The 20,506-nt window shown below is 37.0% G+C and overlaps 1 protein-coding gene across 1 annotated transcript in view; it reads right to left on the bottom strand.

The window, feature by feature from the left end:
* Positions 1-264: 264 nt before the first annotated feature.
* The window catches only part of COL6A5 (collagen type VI alpha 5 chain), a 108,553-nt gene continuing 88,311 nt past the window's right edge, over positions 265-20,506 (bottom strand). Inside the window, 4 exon segments of the mRNA XM_030933673.1 lie at positions 265-365; positions 12,456-12,700; positions 13,404-13,500; positions 14,895-15,581. Coding sequence (XP_030789533.1) covers positions 340-365; positions 12,456-12,700; positions 13,404-13,500; positions 14,895-15,581 — 1,055 coding nt within the window. The 3' untranslated portion in view covers positions 265-339.

Below are 20,506 nucleotides of genomic sequence, written 5' to 3'. Positions count from 1 at the left end.
GAGGAAAATAATGACAATCTTTTTCAGACAGATACATCATCAAAATCGATGCCTGAACTGTGCAGAGCTTTCAAAGAAAAGTTAACTCTTATAGGTTGGTTTCCCCAGTTCTCAGGAGAAATGAAATCACTCCTGGTTTGTCAGGTCTTCTTACTGATGTCTTCACTCAGAAAATTCTTCTCCTCAGATTTGAGATGGAGAACAAATTTAGCATGCTATTAGCCAATTGTTTTTGTGAAAAGTCCCTGTTATTTACCACACTACCTCTAATAGATGATTATACATTCTGGTTAGAACTACATAGGATTATACATGTCAGTGGAGCTATCTTCTTTTCTCCTATGATGACCTTGTATCTTCACCATCTGCAAAATATAAAAATATTCACTGCTTTTAATGTCATGATATTTGTTCAAAATGTTCCTCCAGGGTCTGCTCCTTCATATGCCACATATAAAACAAATACAATACTTTTGTCATTTTCAATGGTCAAAATAGAAGTCCAGCTCAGGGTGATGTGATAATAGAAATAAATGAACAATATATAAGAAGAATCATAGACATAATTCTTCCTGGAAGAATGCTGGTACATTAATGATTTGACATTCCATGCTTAGCAAATTTAGTGGTTGGTATTAAGTAGGTGCTTGAAGGGGTGTGCAATAGACAATATCAAGGTTCTGTCCAGAATCCTTGTAATCTTTCTTTTTTTAACATTAATTTCTAGGACAATATTCCTTCATTTTCTGTCTTCCCCTTCTTGGCCTCCCTCCCCAACCATTGCCATATGAGCTTTTGCTTCCAACATCAGCACCTACTATTCTTCGAGGACTGCTGTTAGCTACTGGACCTGTTTTAACCACATGCACATGAGTACCTGGAGTTTACATTCTTCTTAACAGCAGCTCTTGACCAATCAATAACCTGGGAGGAAGTAAGAAAGTCCACCTTTCTCTTTATCCAATTTGCTAGTCTGTGTCTTTTACTTGGGGCATTTAGCCCGCTTACATTTAAGGTTAATATTGTTACATGTGAATTTGATTCTGGCATTATGATGCTAGCTGGTTATTTTGCCCATGAGTTGACACAGCTTCTTCATTGTGTCAATGGTCTTTACAATTTGTTATGCTTTTTGCAGTGGCTGGTACTGGTTTTTTCTTTCCATATTTAGTGCTTCTTTCAGGAGCTCTTGTAAGGCAGGCCTGGTGATGACAAAATCTTTCAGCATTTTCTTGTCTGTTAAGGATTTTATTTCTCCTTCACTTATAAAGCTTAGTTTGGCTAGATATGGCATTCTGGGTTGAAAATTCTTTTCTTTAAGAATGTTGAATATTGGCCCCCACTCTCTTCCGGCTTGTAGGGTTTCTGCAGACAGATCTGTTGTTAGTCTGATGGGCTTCCCTTTGTGGGTAACCTGACCTTTCTCTCTGGCTGCCCTTAACATTTTTTCCTTCATTTCAACCTTAGTGAACTGATAAGCAACTTCAGCAAAGTCTCTTGCACATTGATACAAAATCAATGGGCAAAAATCACAAGCATTCCTTTACACCAACAATAGGCAAGCAGAGAGCCAAATCATTAGTGAACTCACATTCACAATTGCTACAAAGAGAAAAAGATACCTAAGAATACAACTTATAAGTGTATGTGAAGGACCTCTTCAAGGAGAACTACAAACCACTGCTCAAGGAAATAAGAGAGAAGACAAATGGAAAAACATTGCATGCTCAGGTATTTCACAATCAATATTGTGAAAATGGCCATACTGACCAAAGTAATTTATAGATTCAATGCTATCCCCATCAAGCAACCATTGACTTTCTTCACAGAATTAGAAAAAAACTACTTTAAATTTCATATGAAACAAAAAAGAGCCCATATAGCCAAGACAAACCTAAACAAAAGAACAAAGCTGGAGGCATCAGATACCTGACTTCAAACTATATTACAAGTCTACAGTAACCAAAACAGCATGGTATTGGTACCAAAACAGATATATAGACCAATGGAACAGAACAGAGGCCTCAGAAATAATGCCACACATCTACAACCATCTGATCTTTGACAAACCTGACAAAAACAAGCAATGGGGAAAGGATCTCCTATTCATTAAACGGTGTTGGAAAACTGGCTAGCCATATGCAGAAAACTGAAACTGGACCCTTTCCTTACACCTTATACAAAAATTAACTCAAAATGGATTAAAGATTTAAATGTGAGACCTAAACCCAGAAAAACTCTAGGAGAAAACCTAGGCAATACCATTCAGGACATAGGCATGGGGAAAGACTTCACGACTAAAACACCAAAAACAATGGCAACAAAAGCCAAAATTGACAAATGGGATCTAATTAAACTAAAGAGCTTCTGCACAGCAAAAGAAACTATCATCAGAGTGGACAGGCAACCTACAGAATGGGAGAAAAATTTTGCAATCTATTCATCTGACAAAGGGTTAATATCTAGAATCTATGAGGAACTTAAACAAATTTACAATTAAAAGAAAACAACCCCATTAAAAAGTAGGCAAAGGATATGAAGAGACACTTCTCAAAAGAAGACATTTATGCAGCCAACAAACAAATGAAAAAAGGCTCATCATCACCTGTCATTAGAGGAATGCAAATAAAAACCACAATGAGATACCATCGCACGCCAGTTAGAATGACGATCATTAAAAAGTAAACAACAGATGCTGGAGAGGATGTGGAGAAATAGGTATGCTTTTACACTGTTGGTGGGAGTATAAATTAGTTTCAACCACTGTGGAAGACAGTATGGCGATTCCTCAAGGATCTAGAATCAGAAATACCATTTGACCCAGCAATCCCATTACTGGGTATATACCCAAAGATTTATAAATCATTTTACTATAAAGACGCATGCACACGTATATTTATTGCAGCACTATTCACAATAGCAAAGACTTGGAACCAACCCAAATGCCCATCAATGATAGACTGGATAAAGAAAATATGGTACATATACACCAGGGAATAATATGCAGCCACAAAAAACAATGAGTTCACGTTCTTTGCAGGGACATGGATGAAGCTGGAAACCATCATTCTCAGCAAACTAACACAGGAACAGAAAACCAAACACTACATGTTCCCACTCATAAGTAGGAGTTGAACAATGAGAACACATGGACACAGAGAGGGGAACATCACACACTGGGGCCTGTCAAGGGATGGGAGGCAAGGGGAGTGATAACAAATACCTAATGTAGATGACCGGTTGATGGGTGCAGCAAACCACCACGGCACATGTATACCTATGTAACAAACCTGCACGTTCTGCACATGTATCCTAGAACTTAAAGGATTAAAAAAAAAAAAAAAAAAAAAGAAAGCCTAACTCTCTTGCCTCAGCTCAGGACATCTCTGCAGCCTAATTTAGACGCCTGCGTTTCCTTGAAGGATTGGGCTTAAGCTGCCCTCTATGGGACTTCGCCTGAGATGACACCCTTATTTGCCTTGCACTTCTTCCCTGTCTTGCTTCCTTCCTTACTGGTTCTCCTGTGAGGACTCCCTCAATAACTCACATGCACAGAAATTCTCAACTCTGGGCTGGCTTCAGGGGAATCTGGTCTAAAACAGAATCTTAGAGAGGCTCCAGCCTAGTTGTCTTTTAAAACTTTTGCTTACAGCCACACCTCAAAGGAAAACAAAACATCTACTTCTTGCCTTGAACATTTTAAATATCTATTTTTTTCATTATGAGTTTAAGTGGTTGAAAAAGATGTACGTTGTGACATATTATAAAAACTGACATTTAAAAATAAAACCTCAACATTTCTCTCTTAACTTATCCAACAGTCTACCATTATTTACTAAAAATATATGCAAACACGCTCATGTTTAAATGTCAGATAGTTTATAGTGTTCATTTCTCTCCTTAAATTTGTATTTCCCTTCCACTTTCCCCATAGAATTTCATTCTAACTCTAATATGTTTATATGCTTTAAAATATTTTGTTTGCCTAATCATAATTCTCTGTAAAAATATATATATTTAAGTGTATGTTCTTATTTTCTATGACGGTAAGCATCTAAGTATTAACACTTTTTAAAGATGAATTATCATTAGAATTTATCAAAACTATATATATTTAAATTTTGGTAATTCTATTAAGACAAAAAGTAAACATTTTTGCTCGAAATACATTTATTAGTGAAATGGATAGTTCTTCCCTGTTATTTTTACTTATTACTGTTTTTGCTAGAGTAAGGCAAGATTTAATATCAGAACTGATAGAATTATTAATATCTATTGTTATATATTTAAGCACTGATAAATATTATTTATGTCAATGGATCTTGAGGGAGTTTTGTCAGAGCAATGTCAAACAACTACTTGATTTCTTTCTGAATCATATCCCAAAAATCACCCAGTAATCTTTCAAAAAGTTTTACAAAACAATCAGTTATCTAGTCATTTAGATGACATTTTCTAATTTCTGAGAAATATTGTTTAAAAAGTGCTTTACCAAATTTATCAAATGGCTATTAATTATACCCGTTACTCTTTTACTAAGAGGCACTGTATTTATCTTGAAAAACTAAAATGTTTGGAAAAGTTTAATATTGCTAAATTAAGCACACTTGACACTTATATTAGTAGTATATTTTTTGATAAAATATTTTAATCATCTTTTCTGTATGTTTTTACTTCAGAATTTTGAAACTTCAATTTAGTTCATTCACTTTATGGGAAATGTTCCCCATGTAGCCTAATTGGAAGAAATGGTCTTTATTGTAAAAGCCAATCCACACACACTCTGCCTTTGAAAGAGTCTAATCTCATCTCTCAGTTGAAATAATTATGGTATTGGGGGTTCCTGTGATGATATCTTACTATGATTCTATCCCAAGATAGGTTGATAGCTCTTGCCATAGTGGGTTTTTGTTTTGTTTTCTGTTTTGTGGTTTTTGTTTTTTGTTGTTGTTTGGTTTTGTTTTTTTGTTTTTTTTTGTTTTTTGCCTGACAAAAGAATGCTTGCTCTCTGTTTTAGTCCATTTAGGATGCTATGACAAACTACCATAAACTGGATGGCTTGTAAACAACAGAAATCTATTTCTCTCAGTTCTGGAGGCTGGGAAGCTTATGATCAATGCACTGGCCCATTCAGCATCTAGTGAGAGACCTGCTTTCTGGTTCAAACGTGGTGCCTTCTCACTAAATTTTCACATGGTGGAAGGGAAGAGGAGTCCCTTTGCCTCCTTTATTATAAGGACACTGATCCCATTCATAAGGGATCTACCCCCATGACTTAATCACAAATGTCCTAACTCCCAATACCATGATCTTGGGGGTTAGGACATCAACATACTAACTTTGGGGGGACACAAACACTCAGGCCATAGCATTCTTCAGCCGTCTATCTCCAATACACTCACTGTTTGTTCTCATGGAAATCCCAGTCAGGAGAGACACACCCTTTGACAATAGTTGGGAAATGGGAGGGGCCAGATTACAAAATGAAATTTATCATCATTGCTATCACCCTCCCTCCATGATACACCAGAATTCAAAACGTTCTAACATGAGTTCAAATACCCCATTTCTAGCAACACACTTCTTCCTTAACAGAAGTATGTACAGGATGGAAAAGATTTGAAACCTTACCTGGGTTTATGGTGCTTTGATTAAAGAAGGACTACAGACAGAATATTTTTAAATGACTCCCAGTTTGACAATCCCCACTCCACCCCACCCCAAATACTTCCCTAGAGGGGTTTTACATCTGGGGCAAAGCACCACAGTTAGATTCAGAATGGCTGAGAGATGTGCCGTTTTGTGTGTGTGAAGTGGGGGATGTTTTTAAAAGGGGATGCACAAAAGGATGCCCTTCTGTGATTCCTCAGACACAAATACATTCTCAGGTAGATGGAGCCCTTTAAGACTAGCCTTTGAAATCCACGCACTGGAAAATCTTTGTGTGTCACCCAGTATGTACACCCCAGTATAAAAAACACTGGCTTTGTCCAAGCTTTTCATTACACTGAGAAGAAAGTTTAGGACCAGAGCAATCAGGTAACTTCTCAAGATCATAAAGCCAGTTAGTGACAGAACTAAAACTAGCACTGGAGTCTCCTCATTCCCAATCTGGTGTTCTTTTCACCATAACCGCTAGCTCTGATATCATTTGTTATCATCACTGTCATCATCAACATGATCACAATTTTAAATAGTAGCTAACATTTATTAAGCTTTTACTCTATGCTAAGAGCTGTTTGAAGTACTTCATATTCATTTACTGCTTACATTAGCCAATGACGTAGGTTATATTATTATCCCCATTTTGCAGATGAGGAAATGGAAGCTCAGAGAGGCAATGTGACATGCCCAAGATCACATGACCAGTAATTGCAGAAATAGGATTCAAATTTACAGCTGGCTCCAGGATTAACTCTTTCAACTCCTGTTTCCTGAAGTGTTTTCTACAAAATACTAGCCCTATAAAATGCTGTTAAAAGATTCTGTGTCCAGATTGGTTTGATTATAGCTGTTTTCTCAGAATATTAATATAATTTAATATTCCATTAAAGACAATAAAAAGTCCTGCAGAAAAACCCATATCTACTTATCGGTGATTTCTAGAGAAATGTTTTTTCCCCAAATACTTATTAATATCCAATGAAAGGACCCCTATTAAAGAAGTCTGATTTAGACTTGATATTTATAATACTAGGTCAGTGGTTCTCAACCTCTGGAGGCTCCACCTCCAGAATTTCTGATTCGGTAGGTCTGGCGTACAATCCAAGAATCTGCATTTCTCATGAGTTCCCAGATGATGCTGATGTGGCTAGTCCAGGGAACAAATTTTGAGAAACACTACAGTTGATACTGGAAAAATAAAGACCAAGAAACAAGCCTTGGGTTTGGCTTAAAGAAAAAAAGATACAGTTCCACTTAAAAATATCTACATCAAATTGTTGAAAATGTACTTTATAATGAGCAAACAGAAAATCTGTCCTTTAAGTAGAAATATATAATGAAAATATCAAACAAATGGACAGATGAAAAGGAAAGTTCAATCTCTTTAGGAAAACAAAAGATGAACAAAATAACATAAAGTGATAATTCTATACAATGGATTTATATTTTTAATTGTCAAATAGATGATCAAACTTAGATAATTCAAATAGGGATAATACAAGTTGATTATATTCCAGGGATAGTGTATATTTTGAGCTTTATATGCATCATCTTCAACTTTTCAACAACTCAGAGATAGATTTTATTATTTCTGTTTCACAGCCTAACTTTAAGGTAAACTTATTTTCTATAAACATAAGAGTATGAATCACTATGACGAAAGTATTGGATTAATTACTGTGAATTCTTAGGTAAGATGCTTCAGATGTCTGTAGCTTCCATTTCCTTATCTGCAAAAAGATAAAGTACAACTCAGTGACTTCCAGTCACTAAGCTTTCATGAGTGCAAGAAAAAGTCAAGCTGATATTTTCTGAAGAGACTCAGATTGACTTCAGGGAGCAGGACTGGCCAAGTATAACTAAACCAAGCTGTTGGCTAGAGATCTGAGAGAAAAAGAATTAAAGACATCATCTATTTCTAGATGTATAACATATCATTACAATAGAAAAATGCAGAAAACTTTTGGAGAAAATAATGAAGAATAATAACAAACAACAAAGATGCACACTTGATGATAATCCTTTTGATTCTACCAACCTTATTATTTTCAGCAGCAAATCACCTTGAGATATGTAAAGCTGTCTAACAGGAATGATTCAACGAGGATTTATAGCAGTGTTTTGCAAACTTGAATGCACATTGAAATCACCTGAGAGCTTCAAAAAACAAAACAAAACGAAGAAACAAAATAACTGATGCCTGTGTCTTACCTCTAATGTAACTTAATTGATATGGAGTGTGGGCAAGACTTTGGACTTTTAAAAAAATAACTAGGTGATTCTAACGTACAGACAAGTTTGGGAACTACCAATTTACAGGGTTCTTTCCTGTGAGTAATTTTTAATTATATCCCCTGCTATAAACTGAAATGTGTCTCTTGCCCACAAATTTATATAGTGAAGCCCTAACCCCATGTGACTGTATTGAAGATAGAGCCCTTAAGGAGGCATTTAAGGTTAAATGAGGTCATAAGGGTGAAGCCCTGATTTTACAGAATCGTTACCCTTATAAAAAGAGAAAGAGACACCAAGATCCTCTTTCTATCATATGAGGACAAGGAGAGGAGGCAGCTATTTGCAAGCCAGGAAGAGAGCCCTCATCAGGAACCTTATAGGCTGGCACCCTGATCTTGGTCTTCCAGCCTCCACAACCATGAGAAAATAAGTCAATGTTATTTAAGCCACCCAGTCTATGGTCTTTGTTATGGCAGTCCAAGCAAACTAATACACCTCCTCTTCAACCCACCATTTCTGTTTCTGATCTACCCCTTATTCCTTCCTCCAGATGTTTGTAAAGCATCCTGAATCAGAAGTTACCAAAACAGAGTCATTAGCAAGGCCCTAAACCTCTTTGAGTCTCAGTTTCTCCATCTGCATACTAGGGATATTAATTTCTGTCTCCCACAAAGGGTTTTTAAGGGAATCCAATGAAACCATGGGTATGAAATTATCTCACAGACAGTACAGCTATTCACATGGGCAATCTGTGTCTGGTTCTCACCACTTTTTCTTACTCAGCCTTCCTCCCTTTCAATCACCCACTTGATTTCTCATTTGTGTCCCTTCCTTAATTTCACCTGCCCAGTATGTCTCCTGCCCACTGGGTCACCGGTCATTTGACCTCACTCCAACTCCCTGGCTGTCACATATTTCTCCTTTAGAACAGGTCTGCTGGTGACAAGTTCTCTTAATTTTCCTTCATCTGAGAATGCCTTTATTTTGTCTTTATTCCAGAGGGAGAGGGATATCTTTATTGGATATAAAATTCTGTGTCCATAGTTCTTTTCTTTCAGTACATTAAAGAGAAAAAAAAAAAAGAAGTTGTTCCACTGTCTTCTAGCCTCCGTGGTTTCTGATGAGAAATCGACAGTCATTTGAGTTGTTCCCTTATTTTGTATCATAGTTTTTCCTTAGCTGCTTCAATATTTTTTTTCTTTATCCTTGGTTTTCAGCAGTTTGATTATGATGTGTCTGAATTGTTGATTTTTTTTCTAGCTGTTAAAATCTGTAAATTTATATCTTTTAACAATTTAGGGGTAATTTACGAATTTGGGTAAATTTTTGGTCATTGTTTCCTAAAAATTTTTTTTTTTCATGAATCTTTCTACTTCCCTTATGGAATTCTAGTGAAACAAATGTTAGACATTCTGATACTCAACAAGTCTCCAAGGTTCTGTTTGCCTTTTTCTCAATCTTTTCTCTCTTCAGTTTGTGTAACTCTATAATTAATCTTTCTTCAAGTTCATTGACTCTTTTTCTTTTTCTTTTCTTTCTTTCTTTTTTTTTTTTTTTTTTTTTGAGACATGGTCTTGCTCTGTTGCCTAGACTGGGGTGCAGCGGCATGATCATAGCTCACTACAGCCTTGACCTTTGGGGCTCAAGCAATTATTCCACCTCAGCCACCTGAGTAACTGGTACTATGTACAAGTGCAAGACACCACATCTGACTGATTTGCTGTTGTTGTTGAGATGGGGTCTCACCATGTTGCCCACGCTGGTCTTAAACTCCTGGGCTCAAGTGATCTGTCCACCTCAGCTTCCCAAAGTGCCAGAATTACAGGTGTGAGCCACTGCACTCAGCCTTCACTGACTCTTTCTTCTCTCATCATCACTCTGCTCTTAAGCTCATCCAGTGAATGTTTTAAAATTTTAGATATTGTATTTTTTACTTCTAAAATTTCCTTTGGGTTCTTTTTTGTGATCTCTATTTCTCTGCTTGAAAATGTCTATCTTTCCATTCATTTCAAGTTATTTACCTTTACCCCATAGAGCATACTTATAATAGCTACTTTAATGTCTTTGATCATTGCAACATTAGAGTCACCTTGAGGTTGGCATTTGTTGGTTGTCTTTTTTTTTTAAGAATTGTTCACATCTCCTGGTTCTCTGTATGTGGCATAATTTTGGATTGTATCCTGAACATTTTGAATATTATGTTGTTTAGACTCTAAGTCCTGTTATGATTCTCTGTAGAATATTTTTGTTTTAGCAGGCAATCATCTCAGGTTCAGCATGCAAGTGCTGTCTGATTAACTGTGAGTAACAGTCACAGTTTAGTTTCTAGGGCCTCTGCTATTCTTTTTAGGGTCTTTCTTATCCATGTACAGTTTAGGGAAGAGCCTGAGACTCATATAGGTCCCCTAACTACAAGTAGAGTATTCCTTTGTTCAGCTCTCTTCTCTCTAAGGTTACCCACACATGCTGGCCCACAAGGTCTTCTTTTCCAGTTTCTCTGGCCAGAACTACTTGAGACCATCACTACGACAGTTACTGCTGTTACTACTTGAGACCGTCATTACAAGTTCCTACTATTACTGCTTGAGACCATAATTATGAGACTGAACAAAGGGACAAACGTAGAAATGAAAACTTAAGACAAAAGAAACTTTTAAAGGAAGAGGAACAAGGGAAGAAGAAGAGAGCTCCCTGCTTCTAGTGAGCAAAGTCAGTCCCTGAGCTTCCACCGCCCTTTGTATTTATTGAGTAGCAAGAGCAGAGAGGAGGAGGTAGCGATTGGCCAGCTGCTTAATTGATCGCAGGTTCATATCATTACTAACAGGCTTCAGATGTACCTAATTACAAGAAACACTTGCTTTTGGGGCATGACTGCCCTCAGCATTCCTTCTGGGTGGCATACGCAGTTGGTCAGTTTGCCAACATTCTGCATTTAGGAGAACAGTTTGCTGTTTACTCAAATAGCCTCCAGTGGTATACTGAGTTGATCACAACCCTCACTCTTTCAGCCTTCAGCAAGAAAGAAAGGGCTTCTCTTTAATTTTAAGTGTCTAGCTTTCCACTTAGCTGCCAACTGATGCCCGCCTTCAAGGCAAACCCAAGAGAGAAAAGGGGGAAAAAAGTAGGACGTCTTTAATGCACAGGGCCTCTTTTTTCCTAGTTCTTCTGGCCAAAAAGATGAGGTTTCTAAGGAAGTTCAGCCATCTACTTCACTGCCACACAGTTCCTGTACTTGAGCTTGCCCTCAGCATAAAGCCTCAAAAGAAAAGGGAAAAGAAAATGAGAAACTCATGCCCCTTCACAATATACGTGCTTTTGCTTACTTTTCAGAGTTCTCAGGTAGTTGCTTTTGTATTTCATCCAGAATTTTCAGTTGTAATCAGTGGAAAAGATAAGTGATATGGGCTCATTCCATTTTGAAACAAAAATGAACTTATTCCATTTTGATGAGAACCAGGTATTTCAATATACTTATATTTAATTTTTATTTTATTATATCTATCTTCTCTCTGTGTGTCTGTATTTTTCCTATTTTCTCTATATTCACTTCTCTTATTTTCCATCATTTTGCTGATTTTGTTCTCTCTACATATAGATATACCTACAATTATACCCATATCTAAAACTATATGTTTATGTATGTGTGTGTTTATATATATATCTAGAGCTTTAACTATATCTATATTTATAAATGTGTTTATATATATATATAAACTTTTTTGAAGTATACATACATGCCCCTGTATGGGATTTTATTATACAAATATCCCAAAATTTATTTTTTTATTCTGCTTTTATAAGCATTTTACTACATAATTTTTGGTTAATATGTATATTTCTATTGGGTGTATACAATGAAGTAAAATTGCTGGGTCATTGGATATACATATTTTCAGCTTTAGTAGATACCCAGGAATATTTATTTTAAAATCATTTCCCACATGACTCTGGGACACAGAAAGGACTATGAATCACTGCCGTAGAGCCAACAGCTTCCTGCTCTCCATCTCCTATTTTGCTTTTAGCTGTAGGTCCATTTCCCCACCCAGCCTATAAAGCTGCCCACAGTCTCCACACAGATCTCAGAACCATGGTGGCCTTGTCCTCTCCACGTCCCACTGAGGCTGAGGCTCAGCTAGGGGCCTCCATCTCAAACCAAAAAAGCTCTAGTTGCTAAGGGAGAGAGCAGATATCGAGTATTAAAACTCTGGAGGCTCCTTGCACAGTTCCCCCTCACCCTGATCTTGCACAAAGATGCAGGGCTGCTTCTGCTTACTTGGGACCTGCTGTCCTTGTTCTTGTCCCTCCCACTTCCCAATTTCCTGACTCCACACCAAGCATTTATACCTGCTTGTAATTCTGAATATGTCAACAAAGACTATTTTTTGCCTTTCTGAAGTTTTATCTCCCTTGGATGCTTAGATGATAAGCCCCTCTTTTATCCTCATCCTGTCATCTCTGCCTCTCCTAGTGAATTCTAACTGCTCATCTTCCACCAGCGGAAAATCCAAACAAAGGTACTTGAGGGTCTTCAACTCTATGGTACTCAAGATTACCTTCTTTTTCTTGCTGTTTATCAACCACTGGAGCTGAAATTTCTTCTAAATGTGCTTTTGCCTTGTCTTTCATTGCCAATTTCTCAGTTGAAAAGAGCAGGTATAACTTCTGCATCAAATCAGTAGCTGTCCCAGAACCATTACTATGATTGTTGCCTAATACAAGGAAATGTTGCACCTGGGAATCAGATTCATCAAACAGCTCACCATTTTCTGTCTTTATTTCATATATCCCAGGAATAAGTCTGAAGTAATAGAGAAGAGAGATAAAAAATTAGTTAGCCAAGTCCCCTGAAAGATTAAATGTGAATACCACCAGATGATATAAGAGGAACCCATTTTATGTATGTGATTGGAATAGCCCAAGTGCAGTTCACAAATGAAATTTGACTCGTGCAATTTTCTAATATTCTGAAGGGAAATTAGACATTTGTCTCTGCAATTTAGAATTCCAAACCAATATAATTTCTATCATTAAATTTTTATTGAGTACTTAGGATTGTACTTTGTAAAATCAAACTTGAAAGAATCCTTCCTGCCAATCCTCATATGTGTTTTGTTTTCTAAATGGCCAAATGTCGTGTTTTGTTTTTTATGTTTTTATTCTGCTCTAAAAATGTTACGTGGAATCTTTGATATAAGTTTTCTGTTTTGGCAGTAACCAATATTAGAGTTACGTTATCTAGTTACTGAAAAGGTACTAATAGGAGGCATTTTTGGTAAAACAAACAAAAATGGAAACATAGTTCTTTCAAATATAAGTCCTGTTCTATCTGTGATTAATTTCAGATCTGTGCTATCATCACAAACGAGTAGCATTTAAAACACACACACACACACACACACACACACTTGGATCTTGAAAACTAAAATGCTGTTCATTTCACAGTTTTCTTAAGGACTGTTTCCAGTTGTGGTATGATGCAAACTTGGAATTTCTCAACTCACAATACAGTGTTTTCTGTGCCACCGTTCTCTGGGTTGGGAGAGGTCATGTTAACACATGTGGCTTTCATATCTTTGGTGGGATATTTGTTGATGGCACCTGGAGAGAGAGTGGGCTGGTTAGTCTAAATTTTACCCATCTACATTATTATCTCACCCAAAGTCAGTTCATATTTTCATGTGGTTGGCAGTGTTTTCAGGAACAACTTTTATAACGGACTTGGCAAAATAGGCACACTCTAACATGGAAATTGTTTGTTCTTGGCAGAGTCAAGAAGATACAGCCAGTCATTGAATAAATAATTCCAATGCTCTATCACATATTTGTGATATAATTTAAGGACATCTCTAAATTCTTCCTATCATTTGTTTCTCTCCCTATAAAAGGAGGATCTTTCTAGAAGACCCTATTTTTTTAAAAAAATATTTATTTATTTTTTATTTTTTGAAATTACACTTTAAGTTCTGGGAGAAGACTCTATTAGCTATTGAAATTGTCTGCCCTATTTATCTTGGGGTTGGGAGAAGCCAAATTTTTACTTGCTACTAAATATAACTGCTAAATTCCAAGATTCCTGAGAACTATGTAAGCCCTGGGGCTTTACGCGTGCCAGAAAACCCGCATCCTTGTGATTCTCTAGTAAACTTGCAGCAGCGGCAGAGACCATTCAATGTAACCTCTGTCACATTCCTAATTCCCAGCACAGGCTAGGACTTGTTTGATGTTACAAGGTTTTGGATGTGCTGCTATATGCTTGTCTAAAGTCACAACACATGGGCAGAGGCTGGGGCAGCCAACCTCAAAGCCCCACTGTGTAAAGACACCCTTAAAAATCCCTGCCAGCTGTCTGGAATAGAGGCTTTAGAGGAGATTTGTCCCTATGGCTCATAAGAATTCAAGTCAGAACTAAGGTTAATTTATAATGACAAGACAAAATAGAAGTCCTTGGAGTAGGTGGAGGGCAGTGTCACTGCGATATTATTTATTACAGCAGTACACCTTGCTAAGGGTTTAGTAATTAAAGTATGATTTACGAGACAAGAGCATAGCCCTGGGGTCAGAATGTGAGGGGTTGAGTCTAGAATTTACTAATTATTACTTGTGAGATTTTAAGCAGTTTATTTAACATTTCTGAATCTCAATCTTTTCACTTACAAAATGGGGTTATGAATACCTTCCTCTGAGGACTGCACTGAAGATTAAATGACACAATCAATTTAAAGAACCTGACACATAGTAAACACTCACAGGTTAGGGCTAAAGGGCACTTTTCATCCATCTGAGGATTTCCTGGCTAAAACTTTGGCAGTGCAGCAGCAAGGCTCATGGTCAAAAAATCTGGGAATTTTCTCTGAGATTTTTTTACTCCCTCCTACTCACTTATACTCTACCACCCTTAACTGAAGTGAGGATCATTTTACTAAGTCTGCTGATGGACTGTACACAGAAACATTAAATCTATCACAAAAGCAATCAGAGAATTAATGACTTACGTCTGATTAAATGGACAAATGGCTTGACAAACTTGATGATATAGTTCCAATCTGGCTTGTGGGTTCGGCCAAGTTGGACCAAGTGATGATCCAGAGGGTGGCTGGCTAATTCTTCCAATTCTTTGTCATTGTGTTTAGGGCCAAAGGAAAACACAAATATGGTGTAGTCTTGACACTTGGCTCTCAGAGACACATTCCTTAAGACTTCTTTGTCTAAAGGGTTGGTTTCGCCAGCAGATACTACAAAGATAACTTTGTTTTTCCTCAGATTGGGGGTTCCTACAAAGACATTGTCAATTGTCCACTGCAAGGCATGGCCAATAAAAACATCTCCATTGAGCTGTTGAGAGTCTTGGAGATGATGTTTCATTTGGTGTATACTGTTGTAAGTAACCAAATCAAATTCCAGGTAGACAGGGCATTCTTCAGTGTTAGGCATATAGCCTGGGGGAGAGTAGCTCAAGACAGCAACCCTGTCTCCTAAGGTGGAGGTCAGTGGATTGGGGGCGATGTGAAAGTAATCAAGCACTGAGGTTATAAAAGCTTTTACTTCCTTAAACTCATCACTTCCTACTCTTTGGGAAGCATCTATAAGGAAAGCCACATCCATGTAATATTCTTGAAGAGAGACATCTCCAGGTTCATTAGTATGATCTGGTTCTTCTTTTCTGCCATAATTTTCATGTCCTGCAACAGAATAACTCAAGTCATTCTTTTTAATGAAAGATAAGTTTGGAGCTCCTAGTCATAGATGGCAAATACACAGCATGAGGGTATTACCATGCTTCATTTCCATACTCATGGCAGACATCAATAATCACATTGCTTGTTCCCAGATGCACCCTCCAAATCTGTACCCACATAGCACATGCAGAGCCATTACCATTTGACACATATTGTCACATAAGAAAAAACCCATTTGCTATCCTATCTCAGATCTTTGTGAAAGGATTGATTTATCCTCCAGTGATTTTAATATGCAGGATGAGAAACATTCATTTTTAATGTACTCCACATGGCTAAAAAACTTGGAGTACACATTTGCATGAAATTTAATTATATGTAATGACCTCAAGAGAAAGTATAGATACTAAAGTTACATTTATTGGTGGCACAAGCACAAAAACCTTTATATATGTATTCAAAATATATACCATACAGCAATGTCGTGAGAGCAAGTATAAACAAGTGCTGACTTTGGAATCTAAATGCTGTGTGAGATATGACATACTCTAAGAAGCTGGTACTCAAAGTGCCTGCAAACAGTGCATCAGCCCACTTTAAGGTAAGGAGTTTGCACCATGATGTAAGTCAACTATATTACTAAGCACACTGATTAGTTCAGCTGACATTTATTTATTTATTTTCATAGCAAGACTTTCTCTTTGAAGAAAACATTGTCTTGATTTATATTCTGAGACAAGCTTCTTATCTTGCTGCAGACCAGCACTTCAAGTAGTTCTGCTCTAAGCCTAAGAGATCATGAAGCCTGTCTACAATCATATGAATGATGGCTGATTGGCGAGGCGGCAACAGGAAATGCCAGCTCCGAAAGACAGGAAGTAGATGGCCAATGTTCTTTGGTTTTATGAAAGAAGTGAATTTGTGAACCTAATCAAGAAAAAGTAGATTTTTAACTGGCAGAAATGTATTGATCTCTGTTTCTACTCAACCCTTTGTTAGATACTTTTACATTATTTTAATTCTCACAACAACAAATGAGTCAACCTTTATTAATACTATAAACCTAATATAGAAATAAAATGTCAAAAAAAATACCCCACCACCATGGGTGAAGTTATTAACTGTGAAAATGCTTTATTAGATAATGTTTGATGGTTAAATGGGCCTGCCTTCCGGTATAAATTCCATATTATCTCTTTTGAAATCTATTGTTGGATTTAACTTGCTAAAATTTTCTTTAGAATTTTGCATCTATGTTCACATCCTTATGAACGATGTTCTGTAGTTGGTCGGTAGTTTCCCTTTCATGCGATGTATTTGTCTGGGTTTGGTATCAGGGTAATCTGGCCTCAAAAAATGAGTTGGAAACATTCCAAATCTACTCTTCTAGCTATTTTGAAATATGCAATAAATTATTGCTAACTGGTGTTAACTTTAAAGTATATAATAAATTATTGTTAACCATGAGAACACTAGATCTTATTCCTTCTAATAAGTATCTTGTGCCCATTAACCAGCTCTTCTCTATTCCCGCCTCCCTATTAGCCTTCCTAGCTTCTGTTAACCACCATTTTATTCACAGATATCCCAGTTATCCAGATTTGATCATTACACATTGAATGCTTCTATCAAAATATCACACGTACCCCAAAAATATGTACAACTATTATGTATTCATAAAAATTAAAAATAATAAAATGAAATAAGTGAGTTGTGAAATATTCCCTTTTCTTTAATGTTCTGGAAGAGTGTTCATAGAATTGGTATTAGTTCTTCCTTAAATTTTTAGTTGAATTTACCAGTGAAATCATCCATACCTGGAGTTTTCTTTATGGGAAGATTTGAAGTACAAATTCAATCTCATTAATAGGTATAAGGCTACTTAGGTTATTTCTTCTTGAGTAAGCTTTGGTCGTTTATACATTGCGAGAAATTTGTGTATTTTACCTAAGCTGATTTATAGGCAAAAGATTGTTCATGGCCGGGCGCGGTGGCTCACGCTTGTAATCCCGGCACTTTGGGAGGCCGAGGTGGGCGGATCACGAGATCAGGAGATCAAGACCATCCTGGTTAACACAGTGAAACCCCGTCTCTACTAAAAATACAAAAAATTAGCCGGGCGTGGTGGCGGGCGCCTGTAGTCCCAGCTACTCGGGAGGCTGAGGCAGGAGAATGGCGTGAACCCGGGAGGCGGAGCTTGCAGTGAGCGGAGATCGCGCCACAGCACTCCAACTGGGTGACAGAGCGAGACTCCGCCTCAAAAAAAAAAAAAAAATCATTCATAATATTCCCTGGTTATCCTTTTAATATCCTTGAATACATCTCCCTTCTCATTTCTGATATTGGGAAGTTGTGTCTTCTCTTTCTTCCTGGTGAGTTTGATTATAGATTTATCAATTTTATTGATCTTCTCAAAGAAACAACTTTTGGGTTTATTGACTTTATTGTTTCTCTTTTTTCAATTTCACTGAATTCCACTTCATTTTTACTATTTTCTTTCTTCCACTTACCTTGGGTTTATGTGGTTCTTCTTTCTCTGATTTCTTAAGGTAGAAGTTGTGATCATTGATTTGAAACGTTTCTTCTTTGTCAATATAGGCATTTAATGCTATTTATTTCCTCCTAAGTACTGCTTAAATGGAACCTCAAATTCTGGCATATTGATTTTATTTTCTTTTATTTCCAAATATTATACTTTCTAATGTCCCTTTTATTTATTCTTTGACCACAGACTATTTGAAAGTGCTTTATTTAGTTTCCAAATACTTAGGGAGTTTTCAAAGATCTTTCTGCTATTGATTTATAATTTAATTTTGTTTTGGTCAGAGAACACATTTGCTACCACTTGAATCCTTTAAAATGTTGAGCATTGTTTTATGGTCCACAATATAGTCTATCTTGGTAAATGTTTCTTGTGCACTTGAAAAGATTATATATTCTACTGTTGATGGAGTGTTCTACAAATGTCAGTTAGGTCAAATTAGTTGACAGTGCTGCTCAAGCCTACTATATTCCTGCTGATTTTTTTTTTTTAATCAATTATTGGGAGAAGATCCTGAAATTAACTAATACTCTTTTCATTTTTTAAATATTTTTTCCTTTGTGTTTCATTTTGGAGAATTTCTATTGCTATGTTTTCAAGTTTGCCAATCTTTTTGTTTTGCCAAATCTAACCTGCCATTATCCCATTCAGTGTATCGTTCATCTCAGACAAAATGGTTTTCGACCCTGCAAATTCTATTGGAATCTTCTTTTTATACCTTTCATGTTTCCACTTAACTTTTTAACATATTGAATACTGTTACAATGACTGTTTTGATATCTTTGCTAATTCTAACATCTATGTCTGTTGTGGTTTGTTTTTTGAGTGATTATACTCTTCATTATGTTTTGTGCATTTCTGCTTATGACAGACATTGGGAAATTTTCCTTGTTAGGTGTGAAATACTTTTGTATTCTTGTAAATATCCATGTGCTTAGTTCTGGAAGGCAGTTAAGCTGCATGGAAAGAGTTTGATCCTTTTGGATCTTGCTGTTATGATTTGCTAGGTGAGTCTAAAGCAGTGGTTAATTCAGGGCTAATTATTTCCTATTGCTGAGCTAAGACCTTCCTAAGTTTTCTCTCCATTACTATGTGAATTATGTTCTTTTCCAGGCTTGCTGGTGGGAAAAAAAACATGATTCCTAGTCCTGTTGAGTAAATGGCACTATTTTAAGAGGGTTCTTTCCCTGGTCTCAGGTAATTCCTTCACATGCATGTGCTGTCAATACTGTCCTGAATAACCCAGGGAGACCCTCTGCAGACCTCTGGGGTTTACTCTCTGTGCAGTTATCCCTCTCTGGTATCCCACCCTGTCAGCTGTCACTGTCTTGGGCCTCCTGTTCTCTCAGCTCTGAGTCCTCAGCTCCAGGAGCTCATTGGGCTCCTCCTCCTCAATGCCCTCTTCTTGTACCATGGCCTGAGAGTACTCAGGACTATAAGCCGGAGCACTTGTAGCATTCATCTGTTTCCCTTCTCTAAAGATTACTGTATTTCATTTCCTAATGTCCAGTGTCTTAAAAGTTGTTATTTCATATATTTTGTTTATTTTTTCTCTTTTGTTTATTACAGTTGTGAGGTAAATTCAACTACTTTACTCCATCTTGGGCAGTTCTAAAAGATGAGAACTGACCATCTTGTTTGAGATGCTTCTTTCCTTCTTACAAAGGACTAAGAACTGGTCATATATACACCACATTCTTCCTTTATCACTAAATACATTTATAGTAATTGAACAGGATTTTGCATTGCACAAGCATGTTTGAAATTTATGGACCTCCTATTCTCCACCAGGAACCCAGTGGCAAACTCTTCTTAGAATTTCTGGTCAAGATTGAGGTCCCTGATTAAACAACCAAACATGAAACTAGAAGTGCAGACCACAGCATGTATTTTGTATTCTTTGCACATCACCACCAGAAACACTTCTAGAGTTCTCAGCCATAGTGTGTTAGGAATTGTGAAGATTAATTAAATGAACATTTCTAACTTTTTGGAGTTTGTGATCCTTTTTGGAGTTGTGGAGTTGACTAACCATTACCTGTGATGTTACCATGATCTCTGTTTTTCAACTACAGCATTTCAGTTTCTTTAAAAAGGCCAACCAACACAGTTTGTTAAACATAAAGAAAAGCATGGCTGGGTGTGGTGGCTCATGCCTGTAATATCAACACTTTAGGAGGCTGAGATAGGAGGATCACTTGAGGCCAGGGGTTCAAAATCAGCCTGGGCAACATAGTGGACCCATCTCTACAGAAAATTTAAAAAATTAGCCGGGCATGGTGGTGTGTGCCTGTAGTCTCAGCTACTCTTGAGAGGCTTAGGCAGGAGGATCGCTTGAACCTAGGAGTTTGAGGCTGCACTGAGCTGTGATCACACCACTGCATTC

This window comes from Rhinopithecus roxellana, chromosome 1 (genome assembly GCF_007565055.1).
Source record: "Rhinopithecus roxellana isolate Shanxi Qingling chromosome 1, ASM756505v1, whole genome shotgun sequence".
NCBI lineage: Eukaryota > Metazoa > Chordata > Mammalia > Primates > Cercopithecidae > Rhinopithecus > Rhinopithecus roxellana.
This window is presented reverse-complemented; position numbering and strand designations above follow the sequence as displayed.